Source organism: Idiotropiscis lumnitzeri, chromosome 5 (genome assembly GCF_059441095.1).
Source record: "Idiotropiscis lumnitzeri isolate Australia: NSW breed Sydney's pygmy pipehorse chromosome 5, RoL_Ilum_1.0, whole genome shotgun sequence".
Classification (NCBI taxonomy): domain Eukaryota; kingdom Metazoa; phylum Chordata; class Actinopteri; order Syngnathiformes; family Syngnathidae; genus Idiotropiscis; species Idiotropiscis lumnitzeri.
In genome coordinates, this window is record NC_142395.1 from 15724556 (window position 1) to 15744699 (window position 20144).

General features: G+C 40.7%; 2 protein-coding genes across 6 annotated transcripts in view; both read right to left on the minus strand.

Moving 5' to 3' along the window:
* The window catches only part of thsd4 (thrombospondin type 1 domain containing 4), a 22296-nt gene extending 9833 nt beyond the window's left edge, over positions 1-12463 (minus strand). The window contains exons 1-7 of one of the 3 annotated variants that reach the window (XM_088296866.1): positions 12181-12463; positions 11267-11318; positions 11122-11185; positions 10158-10414; positions 8732-9050; positions 7968-8070; positions 7324-7397 (exon numbers count right to left, since the gene is read on the minus strand). In XM_088296866.1, coding sequence (XP_088152992.1) covers positions 7324-7397; positions 7968-8070; positions 8732-9050; positions 10158-10414; positions 11122-11185; positions 11267-11295 — 846 coding nt within the window. In that variant the 5' untranslated portion in view covers positions 11296-11318; positions 12181-12463. Of the gene's footprint in view, positions 1-4507; positions 4621-7260; positions 7398-7967; positions 8071-8731; positions 9051-10157; positions 10415-11121; positions 11186-11266; positions 11319-12180 lie in introns of those variants that run through there. The other 2 variants (XM_088296865.1, XM_088296867.1) reach the window with 2 other exon arrangements.
* A 628-nt stretch (positions 12464-13091) lies between these two features.
* Positions 13092-20144, minus strand: part of lrrc49 (leucine rich repeat containing 49) — a 32551-nt gene continuing 25498 nt past the window's right edge. For 2 of the 3 annotated variants that reach the window (XM_088295973.1, XM_088295974.1), the window contains 5 exons: positions 17488-17716; positions 17224-17409; positions 16066-16175; positions 14491-14644; positions 13092-13630 (listed from right to left, as the gene is read on the minus strand). In XM_088295973.1, the coding sequence (XP_088152099.1) occupies positions 13421-13630; positions 14491-14644; positions 16066-16175; positions 17224-17409; positions 17488-17716 (889 nt within the window). In that variant the 3' untranslated portion in view covers positions 13092-13420. Of the gene's footprint in view, positions 13631-14490; positions 14645-16065; positions 16217-17223; positions 17410-17487; positions 17717-20144 lie in introns of those variants that run through there. The other variant, XR_015843170.1, reaches the window with a different exon arrangement.

Sequence of the window (20144 nt, forward strand, 5' to 3'; positions counted from 1 at the left end):
TTGAATCTTTTATGGCTTTGAAAAGCCAATTTTGCAGGATGTCGGTGTGAAACAAAATATCAGGGCAGAGGTGTGCCATCTAATTATCTGATGGCATGATTGCCGTGTCACTGTGTGAAAGCGCAAAACAGTCGAGGCAATGTCCCGTGACACCGTGTTCTGCCTAAAAGGCATGTCGTTCCATTTGCATTTAATGTTTCCAACGAGCGTATCGTCCAACAAATAAAAAGTCCCCAGTGGAAAAAAGAATAAAAATGCAGCGATGAAGAGCTGTTGGTGACATGACGAGCATTAAACGGCTCTACCGTGTCAGCGTAAAATCCGTCACACCTCACACGACACCATCAGAGCAGTCAAACGCTCCCCTCGTAAAACAAACGCTGACACGGGGTTATCCCCGACCACGCAGACGGCAACAATGCATCTCAATGGAAACACGCGGCGTGATTTATGCTTCCCTAATCGGACTGGTCGATGAAATCTCATACGACGACTAAAGTTAAAACATGTGAGGCTCCCTGACGGGAAATCAGAAAATCATCATGAAACAGATGCCTCAACTTTTCAACTTTGTCAAAATGACATGAAACAGTCGTAGCTTTGCAGCTAAACAAATCAAGACGTGTCTTTTTCATAGTAAAAAAATAAATGACAATTTTAAGAAAAAGAAAATTCTCAAAGACGTCAGAACAATAACAATGTCAACCTTGCACTGGGTCAGAGTTGTCAAAGTGTCGGCATCATGAAGAGGAAAAATTACAAAAATAATGATTAAATAAGATTCTTTAGTTCTCTGGTCTGTGCTTTAATACAGAAACTCCCTTCCAATGCAACAATGTCAAAACTGCCGAATTTGTGTGTTTGCTGTCTAAAAACATGTGAGATGACAAGTGCTGCAGCAAGCAGTCTCACCTCACCTCAGATTGCGCAATCCTCATGAACCGGGTTGAGGCTCGCAATTGGCAAGTGTCCCTCACTCTCATCTCCACCGCAATGTTTCTAGAGACACTTTTGAGGTGCGCTTTAATTTTCCGGCTATGCTAATGCATTTAATATCCGTGTGTCACATATTCAATCCTGCTGATCACACCAAACTACAGAACTACAAGGCAAACAGTACTCTTGCCACACTGAAGAGGGCGTAGGAGAACACTCAGGGTCACGTTCCTGCAATTCTTCTTTGCCATTCGCTAACTCCAAAATTTTGCTCCAAATGTAAGTCAGACTTTTTTTATACCTCATATTATAATGTTTCTAAACTAGCACTCACAATGATCAGCTAATTAAAATTCCTATTTGGCGCTCGCTCCACTTTGCACTTTTTCATGAGTGGGTAGCCTGTAATTAAGAAGTCACGATGGCTAATATGTCTATCTAAGCATCTGTAAAGGCAATGCTCATTTTGGCCAAATGTGTGTGTGAAAAGGACGGAGATATATATTTTTTTTAATCATTTTTTAATGTCAGGCTGCCACGCCACTCTGCGTAAATCTGACTCCAATGTGAGCGCCTCACTGCATATCACTGGTTCATACCTATGTGGAGGTTTGAAGAATGTAAGCGAGTTCCCAAAAAGCTTTAATATGATCTTAAATTCATCTTAAAACATTAGCCTTGAATGTTTAATTTTAGGGGAAAATGCTCATGCGGCAAAGACACTCCGAAACAACCCAGGCTAAACTTGGCTCCCAGCATGCAGAGCTCTTGACGTCAATTACCGTGATAGTTACTACTTTAGACAAGGCATTTGATGGCATCATTTGTCATCTCTGAGAGTTTCAAGAAATAGCTCCGAAAAACAAGAATGAAGAGAGTATGAATTTGAATTGAAATGTTTAAACTAGTAGTCAGTCGAGCATAATGGAAGCTTAGTCCTCTCTCGGCTCCAGAGGCACGTAAGTGAAACTACAATGAAGACCTCGGAAAATCATTCAAAAGCGTAAACTGGTTGGACACAGAACTCGTGGTCTAGATGAAATTGCGCCAGAAAATGGTAGAATTGTTAAAGTGAAAATAAACTGCTTCAGGTAGATTCCACCTAGCTTAGCATCTTTTCACATTTTTTTATTGCTATATTGTTATTGACTGAAAAATGTGCTGGTTTTGATGCTAAAGCAATACAAGTATTAAATGATGTGTCATTTTGATACCAAGGAACTATCTTGAAGTGAATTGATGAGCTTAATTTGGAGTTAAATAATGCTTTGGGACGCATCTTGTGGCATCTGAACTATGTTGAAGTGAGTTGAGGAGGATTAGTGAGATAAAAGTAGTTCTTTGCCACAGTCTTGTGGCATGGAAAGGCAATTATATTGAATTATTTAATTACTCACTCATAGCAGGGCGGGGGGTGAAACACTGTAAATAAAACCTCAGAAATCTAGAATGTGACTTTGTAAAACAGAAACCTCTTCTTTTTTTTTTTTTTTTTTCTCTCATTGCAGTGCTCCTAGCCGCCATCTGCAAGCTTTCTCCAGTAAAACCAAGTTTCTTTTCAGTGTAATCATTTAAAGCGGCACTGAAGCCCACCTTCATCTGGAAGTGGTTACTAGCGGAGTCAAGTCTGAAAACAAGAGGGTCTTAAAAAGAAATCCTGGGTGTATTTTTCCCACACATTACCTCTCAGTACTGTGCGGAAGTTCGATTCAAATATCGATACAAGATGGAATTGATATTCATTGATACCAGAATTTGAGACGGGTACATTCGTTTCAATTAGACGACGCGAACACCTTTAATATGGGGAAAAAAAGCATCAGAATTTACTGGTATTTGCGAAACTAGCCCGGATTTGTACTTGACCTTGGTATCATTGATATCAAATCTTGCAGTGTCGTAGACACGTTGGCCTCAGGCGCTTACATAGTCTTCCCACGATGCTAACAAGGTTAAGCACTCTGACATTCAGATGGAGGATTACAACATTCCTGTCTCTTTTTTTTTTTTAAGAACATAAATTCCACAACCAAGCAAGCCTTGTGGTTTATATAGAGTAAAGTCCTTAAAACAAACGTATTAGACTAGCATTTAATATAAGGTCTCTGCCACAGGTGCTTGGAATTACATCCAATCTCTGAAGGAGTATATGTATCCCGGTGGAAAGAACATTCCTTACCAAAACTAGTAGCTTTTACTTAAAGTAGGACTGGGACTAAATTTAATTAATTTCAATTAAATCCAGAAAAAGTGAGTCATTTAATTGCACTTTCAAGACTATTTCGACACTTCAGGCGAAACGGAATCTTAATACATAACATGTTGCGACTAAAATGGACAACAGCGCAAGCGTTCACGTGATCTGGATTTATTCTTAGCATTAGCATTCTAATTCCGCCAATTGTATGCATTTACGCCTATTCATTGCAGATCAAACATGTGAAAAATTTAACTGCAGCGATTGGTTGACTTTAAAATTTATAAATATAATCAAGTGTTAATAATGAACATGAAAGTCGTCCTATCTGCAGGGAGAAAAGGGAAGCTGATGCTCTGAAGCCGTAACAGGATGGCACCACAGCGCAATATTTTATCACGTATTTATGAGCAAGAGGCGACTGTTTAGTGGACACGCTGGGATTCGTAGCGCTCTTCACATACACGCACAAACACAAATAAGATCAAATATTTTCTTGCGAGCTTTGACATCGCATCTGGAAATGCCATCAACTTTCCTTTAGGGACTATCCAGCCAACATTGAAGAATGTATAGTGATGGCTTGACGGGACACTGAATCTGGAAGTCGACTTAAGTGGAAGGTTGCGTTCCATGTGCATGTGCCGCCCACATGCCAGGATAGTCGGTCATCTTAAAGAAAGTTTTTCAACGTAGAGCCAGCGCTTAAAAGTGACCATGACATCGCTGCCTGTCGTTTTTTTGTGCTGTTATTATCACAATACAGTGAACTCCCGTGTATATCGGGGAATCTTTCCAGAAAATCTGGAATATACAGAGAAGCCACTGGTTTCTTGTCATATTGTGGCATATTATGACTGTTCTTGTAAAAGATTTTCTCTCATCAAATTAAGTATTGGTAATTGTATTATAATGATCTAATTTTCACAATGGGCAAAATCTGTATGAATGACATTATTATTATCATCAACGTATAATTCTGCCCTCATAATATTACATCTGTGACATTAAGATTCACACCAACACGCTCCAATTGCGAGTAGCATCATATTTCCGACCACAGGGGTAGGTGGTGGATTGGGGAGTGGGGGTCACACTTGCATTAATGACCCTAGGCACTTCACATCATCAAGTAGGTTCGAGCTACAATGGTGGTGACATGCAAATTCCAGCTAGTCCTAATAGAGTCACCTCCACTTCTACACCATCATAGCATCTACGAGGGCAAAACCAAGTCCAAGTTGCTGGACCAAATCAGGAAACCTGCACTGGACTTATTCTGACATCCACTTAACCAAAAGCAACTGCAACATCACAACAAGGTGGTCTAGTATTCCCAACGTTCCGTCAGGTATCGCGCACAACAGGTCCTACCTGAGACCTCGGCTTCCCTTGCACGTGGAGGCAGGCCAGCAGAAGCAGGCTCGGTACTGGCAGCATTCTCCCCGAAACGTAACTGAGCACTCGCTCCCAAAAAACGACACCAACCATCCTTCGAGCTCCCTCTTTGTAAAGAGAGCCGAGGGTTGGAGGGGAGGTGCAGGGGAGGGGTGAGAGAGACATGAGGGTTTGCGGAGGATTTTTAGGAAGCTGGAGTGAGTGGACGGTTAAAGAGGAATTGAGAGACTAATGAGCTGTTTAGGAAAATATTTTCAGGGGACGACCACGGCCTCGTAACGACGAGGTATTGTCACGACTGGGATTCTCTTTCGGAGAAAGTTTGGAAGTAACTGAATAACTCTGAAAATGTTATTTATATTTATGTGATTGTGGACTAATTATGTTGCCCCAATGTGATTGCGTTATTTTCACCAGCCATTCCGCCCGAACTGTGGTGTTTGATCCAAACGGATCACGGGTCAAACATGATCCGTGACCATGATCACTCGTCACGAGTCATTGATTGATGTAGCGGAGAGAAGGCTGTCACTTTTCAAAATGGGCTATTTTTTAGCTTCAAATAATAAATAAACCAGAAGTACTGCTAGTTTTTTTTTTCTTTTTTTTTTTTCATCCATACTGCCCGCCGCAGACCAGTTCAAATCCGGTCCGCGGCCCGGTGGTTGGGAACCTCTACAGTGAATACATTCAGAAGCAAATGGAATTTTGTTAGCATTCTTCACAGATCTGAAGCGTGTGTTCTGGATTAGTGTATCAGAAGCAGACATGTGCAAAGATAATACTGGCGAGTGACTTTAAAAGTCTGTGCTTGACGTTTAGCTGTAGTGATGCTTGGCACGTTTGTGTCCACCCTCAGGAAGTTTTTTTTCCCTCTGCATGTTTGGCTCGGGAAAAGCTCGACATTTCCAGAAGCTCTTTCGGGAGACAGGAAGTTCAATTGCTGCTCTCTTTCAGGAAAATGTTGAATCATTTATTCATTAACAGTGATGTAGAATACAATACAATACAACTTTATTTATATCGCGCATTCCACAACAGCTGGAGCTGTTACAAAGCGCTTTCCATATGTCAGTTGCACTGTTTATTAAGTTATGACAAGTAAATATACATCTAATTAATCCTGTAAAAGAAATGTTAACATTTCACTAATGCTCCATTCAAAAAAATAGAAAAAAAGAGTACAGCCTCGAGATACTGAAATGATACTCAAAGATACCATACATTATATATTATTATACACAATAATCTTATAGGCAAAACATGCAATATGCGACATAGGTGTTGGGTGTTGCATATTGCAATATCAATATTATTGCGATCTATCTAAATGAAAAAAAAAAAAATTTCATGCGAAAAACTATAAATGTAATTGTATCTAATTAAGTTATTTAGTGTTCGAAATGCCCCAAAATACTGTTCTCCGACTGCACATTTAATTTTGCATCCGATTGATCAACATTAGATTAAAGCATGCAAGTCTTTTGCATTCTGTATTCTGCACCGCATGTGACATGATCACAATAACAATATTTTTTTCCATATATTGTGCAGCAACACTATTTTAAATGATGTGTGGGTGGAAAATCTCTCCTCATGCAGTTTTTTAGTTTTTATGTATCCACTCGTAAGCAATGAGCTCTCCAACAGGCACTTTCATTAGACATTGAAACGTGTACATGCGAGCTTGGCAGACCGTTACATTGTCCGCGGGTCGTCACTGTCCTCAACTCCGAAGTTGTCACGCGCGAACCGACTGCAGTTGTATTTGACTTGTTCTACCGGTAAACGTGACGCACCTCTCGGTCCAGTGACAGACAGTGCAGACGCATGAACGGGATGTCAAATTGCTTGCTTATTCACCGGCTGCATTCAATGCCATTTCAGTCGCAAACACTTTTCTATGGCACTCAAACTTGTAACTGAGCGCATCTGAATGAAAGTTATATGTTCGTGACTTGTAAAGACTTGCATTCTTGATATTGAGAAACAGCAAATGACGTGTCTTTTTTTTTCGATTGTTAATTGTCGATTGTTGCTAGGCAGACTTTATAAACTCATTACAATATTCAAACAGCTTAGTTTATTCTGGTCTCAATTCCCCCCTTTGTTTAGCTACCCTAAGTCACCTCTCAAAGAAAATAACTAGAGCATAGCTTGCTGTTGGAGCTCTGGAGACTGCAGTACAACAGGCTCCATGTTAGCTGCACCTTTTTTAAAATTGCTTATCAGCGTTGGATTTGAAATGAGGCGAACAGTTGCGAATCACATTATAACAGATGTTTTGAGGTTATCGCTAGCCGTTTGGGGGGGGAATTTCCGAGCGGAATGGTTCGAACAGCTGAGAGGCTCCAAAGGAGTGATGCGGGAAAAATCTCAATGAGAAGAAGTGTGAAGATGGTGCAGGAAGTGAAGGAACCACTGTGGATCACAACATTCGTGTTGTGTGTTCGCTCCCACGCAACGACGTGTCGGTCCAATTCTAGCACGTGTGTTTTAGCCACTTGGATTGAAACACTGTACAAATATCCCACAGCGCAAATTCCGGTGGACCTCAGATTCACTGTAGGAGAGCTCTCTTCAAATATTCTGCCCCCTTGTGGCCACAATCACCACCCCATTCTAATCGCCTTCATGTTTAGTGCACTGCTCAAACCTTTTTCAGCTCAAGACCACCCTCCCCACCCCAAAATAAGTAAATCAAATATAATGAATTCATGTGATCTTACCGTACACTTTCCTGCTACACACACAGAAGAATTGTTGGGTCCGCATGGCGTGCCATCAATCACCTTGTCGGAGAGTCGCACGTAGAATCTAAAGCCGGTGGCTCGACAGTTGAGCTCGCAGTGCTGATCCCCCGCAACTAAAAGAACATGGACAGTTTACATTTTAACTCCAATCTGGGCAGAAAATCCCCCCAACAAAAAATATTTGTATTTTTCTATATTGGTTCATTCTTAAACCTTTCCTCTTCTGAGTAGTATTGTGCTCAATACTAGTGTTGTTTTGGCGCCATCAGGTGGAATTTCGGTGTTGCTCTTGGGTTTAATTCATTGATAGTGTTTCTTGTTGTTCTTGTGTAGAGTCAAAAGTGAAATCGAAAAAAAAGTTAGGGATTCTCTCCTCCATAGAAGTCCACATTTCCATTACAATTTTTCTGTATAGTCTTTGCCAACATTTACGGCTTGGTCTAAATGCCTTACTGTGTGTGTGTGTGTGTGTGTACATGCAAGATGAATAGTGTTGTGTTTTTACACCTTCTTGTGGGATATTCTTATAATTACAAACCACTTGTTTTTTTGTAACGTCAATTATTTAACCCTTTTCACTATTCAGTACGGCCTGGCCTATATCAGAATTATGACACATGACTTCCACAATTAGCACATTCCGGTTTTGTTGAAGTTGTGTTTTTACATTCACACCGTGCTACCTTCGGTGAAAGGCTCCCACTCGTACAGTCTGCCCATGAAAGGCCTCTTGTCGTGCGTGGCGCACTGAGCAGCTCTGATGGGTTTGCTGGATGCGGGGCAGGCCTAAAAACAGATGACGATAATACAGCATTTCATGCATTGTTTTCATAATCAAGCAGCCCTAACATATATATTAAAAAAATAATATTTGGATAGCAAAATCCACACTAACATTTCTTCTTCACCCTATCATGGCCTTAAATACTAACACAGATTTACATGGACCTGCTGTTTGTTTCCAAAGGGGCACACCAAGGTTATGTATACACGCGCACACACACAGAAAAAAAACGTAATTAGTCGAATAGAAGCAAACGTTGACGTGACTCATCGATCAGGTTTCTGTTAAAAGAAGACCCGCCGCCGCGTCGATTTAAACAATCCTCGGCTTTGATTTACTTTACGCTCGTGATGTTATACAGAACCGAGGGTGTGTTTTCCATTTCAAATAGACAAGTTGGGGGTCACTGAGTTACTTTAGCTGGGAAGATCCGGGAAAAATATTGCAATCAACACTCACTGGTCACATCATTAGGTACACCAGAACCATAATATGACAATACAAGAGCTAAAAAAAAAAAGTTTAAGATAATATTTAAGGGAGCAATGTTTCAGACTTGTCCAAGCTCCTACTTAAGACCCTTTAAGAACTAAATTCAAGAATTTGAATACCTACATTTAAAGCTATTTGTGTTAAAGGATTCTATTCATTGGGACATAGTACCTTATGGTCGCAGACTCTGTGTTGACTGCCCTCTCCCGCACAAGAAGAAGCGGCAAGAGGCTGGTAGGGTCGCTCCAGTTGTTGCTGCGGCTGCTGGGATCGGGAACCTTGCCCGCTGGAAGGAAGCCCCACCTGGCCCTGCTGGTAGAGCGGCGCCCAGAGCGTCTCCGTGTGAGGTCCGTGGTGCGACCGGAGGCCACCGTCAAGGGGGACAGTGGAACGTGTCTGTCTGACAGGTTGCGACTGCTGCACCCTTTGGGAAGCCCGTAACGAAGTTCTTCCATAGCCGTACCTGCCCGGGATGATGGCGCTGAACACCCTGAAGAGATTTCGGCAGTGACAAGTGGTCAGGGTCAGTCAGGCCTAAAAACTGTCGATCAGAAGGACTGACCTCTGTTTACAACCGAAGTTCTAATAGTACCTAAAATGTAGTTCTGGGGTATCATACACCTATAGAACAGGGTTAGGCAGCGATAAACTCTGAAATAGTCTTGAAATTTGGAAGCGCCAAAAGAGTCCCCTTCAGCAGCACCCCAAGTTGCTCGGCTGTCAGTGTGATTTGTTTAAACAGGAAGGACTGCAGATCGCAAAGCTGCCAAGCACCGGCTGAGTCTTGGACTCTCTTTAAAGAAGATCTTTGTAAAGGACTGAAAATGCCGGGTGGGGTGTTTTGTCGGGTCCCGCGGCCCACCATAATAGCCCCATCGAGTCACTTTCAGACCCGACTGGTAAGCCCGAAGCGCAGATGTATACTAGAACTTGAAAAAAAAAAAGACCAGACAACTACTAACTGTTAGAAGCGAACAGGAAGACAGCACTTGGCTTCTGTTTGCTTCTTGATGGTCTAGTGGTTGCAGAATTTGGCATTTAGAGGGGACGGCCTTGGCTCAGTTAGGTTCATTTAAGACTCTTAATTCTCTTTGATGATTAAAAAAAATACCTACATTAGGTTTGTTGAAGACTCTAAACTCAACATATATTCAATTTGACAAAAGTGTCAATTTTCTTTTTTTGAAGACCCTGTGTGAGGATTATGAAAACCTAACACGTCACACATAGCTAATGTGAAGTTCAGGTCTTTCATATTTAAGTTTCATGATATACTAAATGTTTGTTAGTCTGTTTAAAACGAAATTGTCATTGACGCTTGCAAGAACATTAATCTTGTTTAAACTCTTCACAGACTTGGATGTGTACAAAAGAGCATATTTGAAAATTCAGAGAAGAAAACATGAGGCTCATTCATTAGTTGAAAACTGTGTGTCTTTGATTACAAAAAACATTTATGTTAGGTTCGTAGGTTCTCTTTGATTTTCAATCGCAAAAAACTCACTAATTATTTTCTACTGTCTTTTAAATTAACCCAATCCTGGATGTTTGAGTCGACTAAAATGGTAAATTGTCTTTGTCCACAAGACACGAGTACCTGCGTCCACCAGACGGGCTCCCCCTCCCGTCATGACGGCCGCCGTCCCGATAGACGGAAACTGAAGGCCTCAAGGCTGAGATGACGTGGCCTGGACGCAGGGGAGGGTAGACCTTCAGACATGGTCTACTCCGCTCCTGCACGCCACCTCCACATGTCAGGGAGCACGCCGACCATGACCCCCAGTAACCCCAGGACCCTTGGATTCCTCCATGGTCCGCTTCAGAGTCTAGCAGGGGCCCCGTCCTCTGAGGGACCTGGATGAGGAAAACAATGAGATTGATCAGAAAACCACGTTATCAGGGCATATAGAACATGAAATGAAATGAAAATGTTGAACTTGACAGCCGCGTCAAAGCTTTTTTTTTCCCTCCTTGCGTTACTTTTGTGCTTTAACTAGTTTTCTTTTTTTTACGGAAGTATTATGGTTTCTTTAAATCCCATTATCTCTACTTCACCTGACATACGGAAAATACGGTACACGGAGGTACGACTAGCACTGCTGTTTTTGCACGACCATAGTTTTTATACTTGCTAGTTGTATTAAAAACGTCATAAATAAATAAGTTTCACTTATATATATAATATCACTTGCAAACATTACAAGAACCGTAGCGTAAGTTTATATACACATATCATATATACATGTGATGGTTAAGAATAAAAAAAAAAACAATAAACAGGCCCTCACCCTCCACCAGAACTTCCAGTTAGCCGCAGATGTGGCAGTTTGCTTTCGCAAAAACACATTAGCACCTCAGCACTTTGGGAGTGTTCCCACTAGCTTTCCACACTTGTCGGGAAGCAGGAAAGAGGAGAGTCCTCTCACTTGGAGGCATTTGACGAACAAAGACGCGATTATGATGATGCATGCAGCGTCGGTACCCGGGCAACGAAATGTGTTTGTGTGTGGTTGGCACCTTGACGCGTGTTTTGACTTGGGTGCGACCATGGTCCTGCTCACCTTTCTGTGGTCTGCAGCGTGCTGACACCTCACAGCTTCCAAGCAAAGTATAAACAGCAGTTCCCTACAGAGCGAGCCAATTGGGAGGATTAGTTCCCGGCAAACAACACATTGCAAGAATGTTGCCGCTTTGAAGAAACATTACCTGACAAGCCACGTGTATACTCCTCGCATTCTTGCAGGATGATGATCACTCACTAATCGGAAATGACAAATTAGACATGCTCAAACACTGAATTTAGTTTCATGCTGAATGTAATCACACCCTAGAGAACAACATATAACAAGATCCAACAAGAGCACAACAAATTACAAGATGAATTTGAAAACGATATATGCAACCAAACATGTGCAATGTGGATCATCTGGATTAACAGTATGTATGTATACAATATGTAATTTCCTATGTGGAGGGATGGCTGCCAAAATTGTCACTCTCAACAGGTCGTCAGGAAAGTTAACACCTCTCCTTTATTTTTAATTGATCGTGCATTCCAAATAATATAACAACAAGCCAGTAACATTGTTTGGCAACTCTCCAACAAAAGTAAGCCATGCGAACAACATAGAAGCCTTGGCTAAGGTCTGTTTGCACACCGTGCATATTTTAGATGCAGTGCATGTCGCGTACACGTTGATCAGCGACATAACTTTGATGAGGTGGGGGGCGAAAAGATATTTAGGTGAGGTACGTTATACTCAAATGTTGCTAGTAGGTTGAACATTGAAAACTGCACTTTTAAAATTGGTTTCTAACATTGCATTGGTTTGTTTGTTGTTTTTTCAGTGTGATACGTTGGTGTGATTTATGTATTTATATATAACGAATTATATTTTTAAATTAAAATATATACTCTATTGCGACAAACAAATATGTACCTGTGAAAACAAAAACTCCAAGAAAAAAAAAAACGAAATTCATTCAATTATGTACGTAGCGTTTTTAAACAAAAAATACGGTTTGAAAAACAAATTGTTACAATGAATACAGATTATAGGAAGATCATAATTCAACTAGCACGTTCAATAATAAACAAAAAATAAAAGTAGAAGACTTACCTGAGTGTTCCTGGTAAACTTGAACTCCAGTGGACCTCTAAGGCAACATGTTCCAATCTGCAGCCTCCAAGAACGCCACCATTGCTCAGATGCTAAACACATATTCCACTTTTTACCCCGAGCTTTTTACTGCTGCCACCACCTGTCGAATCAAGTGAAACAAACATTCCTGATTTAAAAAGGTGCGGAGGAGTTCCACAGAAGCGCTAAAAGTCATCCCGCTGGGCTCCAGCGCGTGTGACTTTTCCACACAAAGAAGACTGAATGTGAAGGCTTTGCTGTGAGTCTCACGCGGGTAGGAAAAGTCACTTTTGCGCCCCCTGCTGGAACACAACCATACGGCCCATTTGAATTCGTCGACGGCAGAGGCATCTCTGATTAATTGATGATTGTTTGATTTATTGAACATACAAACAAGACAAAAGACAAGAAAATCAAAAACAAAGTAAAAAGATCACTTCAATATATATCTTAGTTCAGAACAGTACACATACATACATATATACACATATATATATATATATATATATATATATATATATATTCGTATATATACATATATATAAGTATGTATGTATGTATAAAATTATTATTCACACTCATGTCATATTATGTTGTATTTTTAGGTGAGAGGTTTTATCCAACCAGAATTCAGCTATCTTTTGTTGCCAGGCAGAATTCATTCTTTTCCCCTTCCTTCATATTCTTCCCTGCAGGCGTCTGTACTGTGTGAGTCACAGTTGATAGACAGTTGTGTTACCCAATCAGATCACGAGTTAGTTAAAATTTAAATTAACAAAAAAAAAAAAAGGAGACACAATGTATTATTATTTAAAAATACATTCACCTGGTACATTCTACTGTTATGTAAAGGATCTCCCTTGAAGAACAGTGAGAGGCTTAAAACACAATGAGGTGCACCAATGAGTGTGTTAAAAGAGAATCTTTTAATACTAAGTGCAGTACAACAGAGGAAGTCAGTGTTTGTAAAACAAAGTCTTGATTCGTGCCCGTCCGTCTTCTTTCAGGCAGGACACACGGGAGACAAACATATGAGGTTTAAGACAAGGCAAAGATCATTCAAAACAGATTGTGGTCATTTCAAAGCTGTCCCAACTACATTCAATCAACAAGCCTTTAAAGTGGTCCACGTGGAGAAGGTGCTTGTGAAAACGTCCGGACGTTAGCGTGTGTGTACGTATGATTACTGATCAAGATGGACATCATGAGCTGTCCTCATTCACTTGGACAGCTTGGCAAGGCTGGCTTGGCGGAAGGCCGCTCGGTCGCTCATCTCCAGCACGCAGTCGCGCACCATCTCTGCGAACATGGTGGGCCACAGGCGGTGCAGGGCCTCGCCCTTCACGTTGGTCTCGGACGCCCGGCGCACCAGATCCTGAAGGTAGACGTCCACGGTGGCGGCGCGCTCCGATGCCTCCGTGGTGCCATCCTGTGACGCAGAAGATCATCATTTTCTTATTTTGTTCCTTGTTCCTATATATGCAAATAATAATCTAATGCAAATAATACAAACATGGCATCTGTAAAGCTGACATTAACAGTGGAGTTTAAAGAGGGGGGCAAATTTTTTTATTAAATGTACAGAGTGTTGCCTTGTGATATGAGTTTAATTCATTCCATGACCACGCTCAAAACCCAAAACATTCATACCTGAAATCATCTTTTCTCATTGAAATGAATGAAAATGCCATGAATCCGTTCCAGCTGCCTCCCAAAAAAAAAGCAACAAATATTGTTGTAATATGTATTTTAATGAGGCACTTCATAACATTGTACTTTATAAATTAAAAAATTATATAAATGCCAATACTTTTTCCTGATTTTCCAGCCTTGGCCACTTGGGGGCAGTATACATTGCAGCGGTGCAAGCTCTCGTGGGATTCATAATAACACTTAAATTCCTCTTAGTACGGAACTAATGTTTGTTGCTCTATGCAAAGGATGAAGGAATAATGAATATGAGTATTGATATATTGTCAGTCTATATGTTGTTGCTGAATCATTTGGTTTCAATTGATTGCTATAAGGGTGAAAGCACTGTTGCTGGCTCTAATTCGCGCGTTAGCATAATCTAGTGGACTAAAAAGCTAAAATAATGGTGTTTTAAAAACATGTCAATAATTAGTTGTTCGCAATTTGCCAAAGTGCTGTTATTGTGAAATGAGTTGGATTGAGTTCACTGGCAACATACAGCGTTCATCTCAAGTTTAAACTTTCAAGTCAAAAAAATAAATAAATCGTCTGAGCGATGAACGTTGAAGGGTGCCGTTTCTCAATACTTGGGCTAACCTCCGGGCTGTCCGTGCTGCCGTCCCGGTTGGGATAGTTGAAGAGCGCTCGGCTCAGGCCTTCGCCCACCAGCTTCCCGTTGTCCCGCAGCTCCTCCGGGCTGAGCCCCGCACGCCGGCCGCGCCCCTCCAACAGAAACTGCAGCTGCCGCTTCCTTTGGGGGGTAAAAGAGAAGCCAGAAAATGAGTTTTGTGCTCACCAAATAACCCTATCTGCTTTTTAAATACAAATAAAATGCAAAACTTAAAAAAAAAAAACATTTGACGTTAGTGAGGGGCGTGGCTTTGGTCATAGATGCTGGGGGTGGGAGAAGTGAGGCAACATTCAAGTCTTGCGATCAGTTTGAAAACTGCAAATTCCGCTTCAGAAATACGTCACGTCTTGCCTTTAAGAGTGAAAAAAAACAAAAAAACAATATGACTTCTTGAATAGATTGGGAGATGCTATGAGTTGACATAAGATGCGTGTGAACTAAAGTCACACATTAAACAGATGCATATCTCATCTGTCTGGACATGATATACATTTTTCCAGTTTAATTACTAAGGAGGTTACGTTGCTATTTACAGTTCAGCCCAAGTGCACGCTCGAGGACAGAGTTAGAGTATGAAAGGGAAAAAGGTGGAATGTGTGCATGTGTGTGTCACGGTGCCAAGTACCCACCTCGAGCAAGACGCATCGCCTTAACACCGCCAGCTGCCTGGTGCCAGGCTCACACAAATATGCGTATAGAAACGCACGGCAGTCAAGCACGCACATGCCCGTGAGGACTTCCATGTCCTTCACATATTTGCTGTCAGTGGGGGGAAGTCATGAAGTACAAATACGACGTGAATGCACTTATTTTTTTTACACTCTGAACACAGTTGGATAAAAAATATCCCAATATGGATCAAAAACCCAATCATTTGGGTAGGTGGCTGGGTTTTGGACAAAAACATGAAATTTGTGGGTTGTTTGGTGGCTTATTCATTTTGACCCAACTTTTTGGATTTGAATGAATAATTCAAAAAGTTTCATTAGTCGCTTTTTGACACATATTGCATCTTTTTTTTTACCCAACTTACAGTTCAATATCTGTTCTATATGTGGGTAAACAATTTTTTAATGAATTTTTACTTAGATTCCTACATTTAAGAACTTGTACTTAGTACGCTTAACTTAATAGGCGTGTTACTTTATTCAACCTCAGCGGATGCTGGCACGATGTAAAAAAGGTGGAAATAGAGAGAGGTAAAGTCAACTCTGGTTAGGACCTTAATTGAATGAAATTTCGGAATTAATAATGTTGAAAAAAGTGGGAGAGCAGTGACATAGAGGAGTGTAAAATGGGGAAAGTTGCCATGACAACAACAGATTGTGAAGAGAAGCAACATATTCTCTTTCCATTGCCTTAGATTTGTCCACACAACAGCAAATAGGTGAGTTTTTTAGAGAAATACCCAGAGAATTTGCAAATAATGACTCTCCATCATGCAAACCACAGAACATTCAGTATTTTTTTTTTTTTACTTTAACTTAAGTAAAATATTTGAATCAATTCTTCTGTGGCAGTTCTTTGACTGAGCGCCTCACCTAGACTCCTCCAGCAGCAAGAGGAGACGGCAGCGCGGTGTATCGGTGGCCGCCACATGGCCCAGCGTACCAAAGACGCGCTCGGCAGCAATGACGTCATTCATGGTGACCTGGCAAGGGACGTGAACACACACACATACACACGCATATACTAATACGACACACAGAAACATACACGGTGACATCACATCAAGAGGGAAAGCTATGTGCTTTACGTTACATGGACGTACACCTGCCAGTGCCAATGAGATCCAGTACAATAGAAGAAAATGTTTTCATTAATTTATAAATTATATTTTTTGAACCTCAAAAGGGACCAATATCCAAAACAAACGAATTAAATAATGTCTTAAAAATAACTACATATTTTCGTGTCATTTTCCTGACGGTCTGTTCTAAGAACTAAAATAAAATAAAATGTCATCAGGAAAGATATTCATGGATAGTTATGTTTGACGCTCTATATTAGTGATGTTGTCAAACTCAAGGCCCGGGGGCAAGATCTGGCCCACAACCTAATTTTATGTGGCCCTCAAAGGGCAAATCATGTGCGTCAAATTCCTGTTTCTAGCACATTTTCTTCACTTTTAACAACATTGAGATATGAGATGTTGCCATTTATTTGTTACCAATCCGACCCTTTTAAAATAAATTGAAAAATTGTTGAACAAACAGTTTCTTACTGGCTTCTGATTTCAAAACTGGCTTTCCATCAATTTGTTGTGTGTATGTGATAATGTAAGGTGATCATACATTTATATGGGTTCACAGATATAACGGAACGCTGAGGGAAACTATAACTATGATGTGGCCCGTCTACAAAAATGAGTTTGACACCCCTGCTCTATATGAACATAAAATGGATCATAAATAATTATTTTAAATGTGTTTTAGAGAGTGTCAACCAAAAATAAACATGAACACTATTTGGGATTGGACAAATAAAATGCTCTTTGATTAAGTTTGCTTTGTTCATATTTGTTTCATATTTTTAAGTAATATTATGCCCATATAACTTTGTCAATAAATAATACAATAGAATGTGTGCCCCATTGTCATCTAATGACATACAGTTCAAGTCAAATCCTTTTGTTTTGGCTCTCATGTTGGATCTCACTAGTGCAAGGGTGTAGCTAACGTTCCGTCGTGCGGACTGACCTCCTGGCCGTTGATCCTTTGCAGGTTAAAGTGGTGGAGGCGGTAGATGACGAAGGAGCGCCACAGGGTGAGACCCACCACCGGATTGCCCTGTGGATGGACGGTCAGCTGGTCCAGACGGCGAACTTGAGCCAGCGCGGCCAACTGCGGCAGGCGGCTGATGTTGGCTTCCAAGAAAATGAGATGCTACATTAAAAAAAAAAAAAAAACATGTTGCGTATTTAGTGTTGCATAATCATTCTGTATGGAATCCTCTGTCCTCACCGCCAGATTGGGGAACTTGACCCTGATCCTTGGCAGCGTTGGTACGATGGCATCAAAGTGGATGTAGCGGAAAGCGATGACAGTGACGGCGCCGGCCGTCTGCACCCCCCAGCCCCTCTCAAGCGCCTCCAGGGCGCCTAGGCCGAACAAGCGCAGGGTGTCACCGTCCAGCTCGGCTAGATGACTGTCGGACAGCGACAGGCTTGTCACGCTTCCTGCTTCTGTGAGCCTGAAACATAGAAAAATCATATTTCATACAAACTAGCAGAGGTGAGCATTCATCAGAGCGTGAGTCCGTCAGTTAGCGTTGGTCATAACTTCAGGCCCGCCCAGTCAGTCCGAGGCAGCCAAATGGCATCCAGAACTTTGTTTTAATTTTTTTTTGTGTTCTCTAATTGGCTGCGTGTTTGCATGTGCAGCACCTGCGTGTGCATGAGGAAATTATGTTCTCGACGCCGATTGTCTGTCGCTGACAAGGGATGGACTGGGCCCGGGTGGTTCGGCCTGAAATAATGATGGAAACATAAATATTTAGTCTCAAATATTCACAATTATTTTCCAAAAATGTGCGGTGTTGTTAAATGTACTTTTCGAAAACAAAGTCTTTGGAAGTCATATCAGAGTTGTAACTGTCCCGCACAAGAGTTGAAATGTTTTATCAAAAGCACTTCTCGCTGTCCGACAAGCATTTTAGATGTCACACCAGTCGCAACGCTGACATCATTTAATTATCTTTTGGAAGAATGCCGTGTCCCTGTGTGAAAGCGTGCATGGTTGCGGCGATAACCCCATGGCTTTCTTGTAAAAGGCATAGGAAGGAAAGTGCCGGCTCTTCTGCAGTTTGGAAACGGGAAAGTAAAATTAAAAAAAATTATATAATAATAATAATTTTTCCTGAAAGACAACCAAACAAATGATTGAATCAGCCATTATTTCAGCTCAGCCTGTCAACATTCTTATCACATTTTTCTTCTCTTTACACCTTCCCAGTCTCTTGGGCGCTGAACCAAATAAGGTTTAGGAGAATAATCCTTTGATTACAAGACACTAATCCGAGATTTTTGTTAAAACAGATTTTTGGGAGTGTGGGTTTGATAGGAGAAGAGCGACAAAGTGAATCCGATATGGATCTCGCAAATCCTGACATAAGGTACAGTGTTTAGACATACAAACAAAGATGGCAAATAATGTAAAAGAGTTTTTTTGTGTCTTTTTATAAATTGTTACATGCAAATGGCAGTGCCCCCCCTAGCCATCATCAAGTGGGAAATTATAAACAACCAAGTAAATCTTTTGTGCATCTGTTCATTAGCTTTTTTTAATTTTCCTGGATTATGACGCAACCGGATGGGGATATTTACGTTTGGTGATGTCACCGCTGCATGCGCCACATGCACAGATCCGCACAATAATCGACAGAGTGGTCATGAAGCGTTAACTCCAACAATGAAAATAAAATTAAACGTTTATGTCGGCTTGTTTTTATTTTGTCGTAATGTGAGCGAAAAGTAGACGCTCCCTTCGGCCTAGTTCCACCTCCAGTTGCCATGGTAACAAAAGCTGTACTCAGGATCAGCCCAGGCATACAGGGGACATGAAACAGAATCCCCCCGAAAAACTGAAAAAAAAAAAAAAGAATTCCAATTAGAATTCTACAAGTAGATGTTAACGGTGCTGAAATCATTTAACCCTCTGTGTATTTTAACCTAAAAAATAAAATGTGTGCATATATTGCACATAAAGTGCATAATTTGTGTTTTTTAAACAGTAAAAAATATGCATGGCACTTTCAAAATATATATTGCTCGTTTAAAAATACAAACAAAATATCGTCTTTAAAAAAAAAAAAATACACAATATGGCTCCTTTTAATTTCAACATTGACTTTATAATGTCTTTTTTTTATTTTTGGGGCTGTTAACAAAAAAAAAAAAATAATAATTTGTCTCCTTTGAACCAATTAATTGCTGCCATATTGTGTAGTCGTGAACAGTAAAGCATAATGGTAAATAGTGTACAAGCGTGATCTTGCCCGTGTCTCTCTACAAATATTTGAAATCATAAGGGATGTAACAAAAACAAGCTTACACAAAACAGCTCACCCAATAGCACTCAGCAGGAAGTCATAAAAGCTGACGGGGAAAGTACCACTGAGATCAACCTACCGCTAAGAAAACATGTCACTCTTACACTCTGGATGTAAATCAATTAGTCCATCATCATTCCACTTAATCCCGCAGGAGCTCATCTGGCAATTTAAACCCTCCTTAAGAAGTATACACTTGTCTGTGTAGACTTCACTTATTTAATACTGCCCATAAGTGCTGTTACAACAGCATTACAAAGTGCTTTTGGGTATTTAAGCACTTAAAAAGTGACAGATGTGTCAGATTTAGTTCTCAGGCTACTTGTGCTAGCTTTAGTGGAATCATTTTGCTTTTTCTTAGCCTTTGTTTGCAATGGTGCCGTCATGGCAAAGACAAATGTGACAATTACCGTAGAAACAGAAATCAAACTTCTTCTGACATGGTCCTAGCTGCTTGTTACAATGTGGATAAGATGATAAAGAAGGTTGATGCCTGAAGAAGTTAATGTACATGTCATCATCGGCCAACTAGTTTTGTTTTATTTTGGTTTTCTTGATTTAAATACATAGC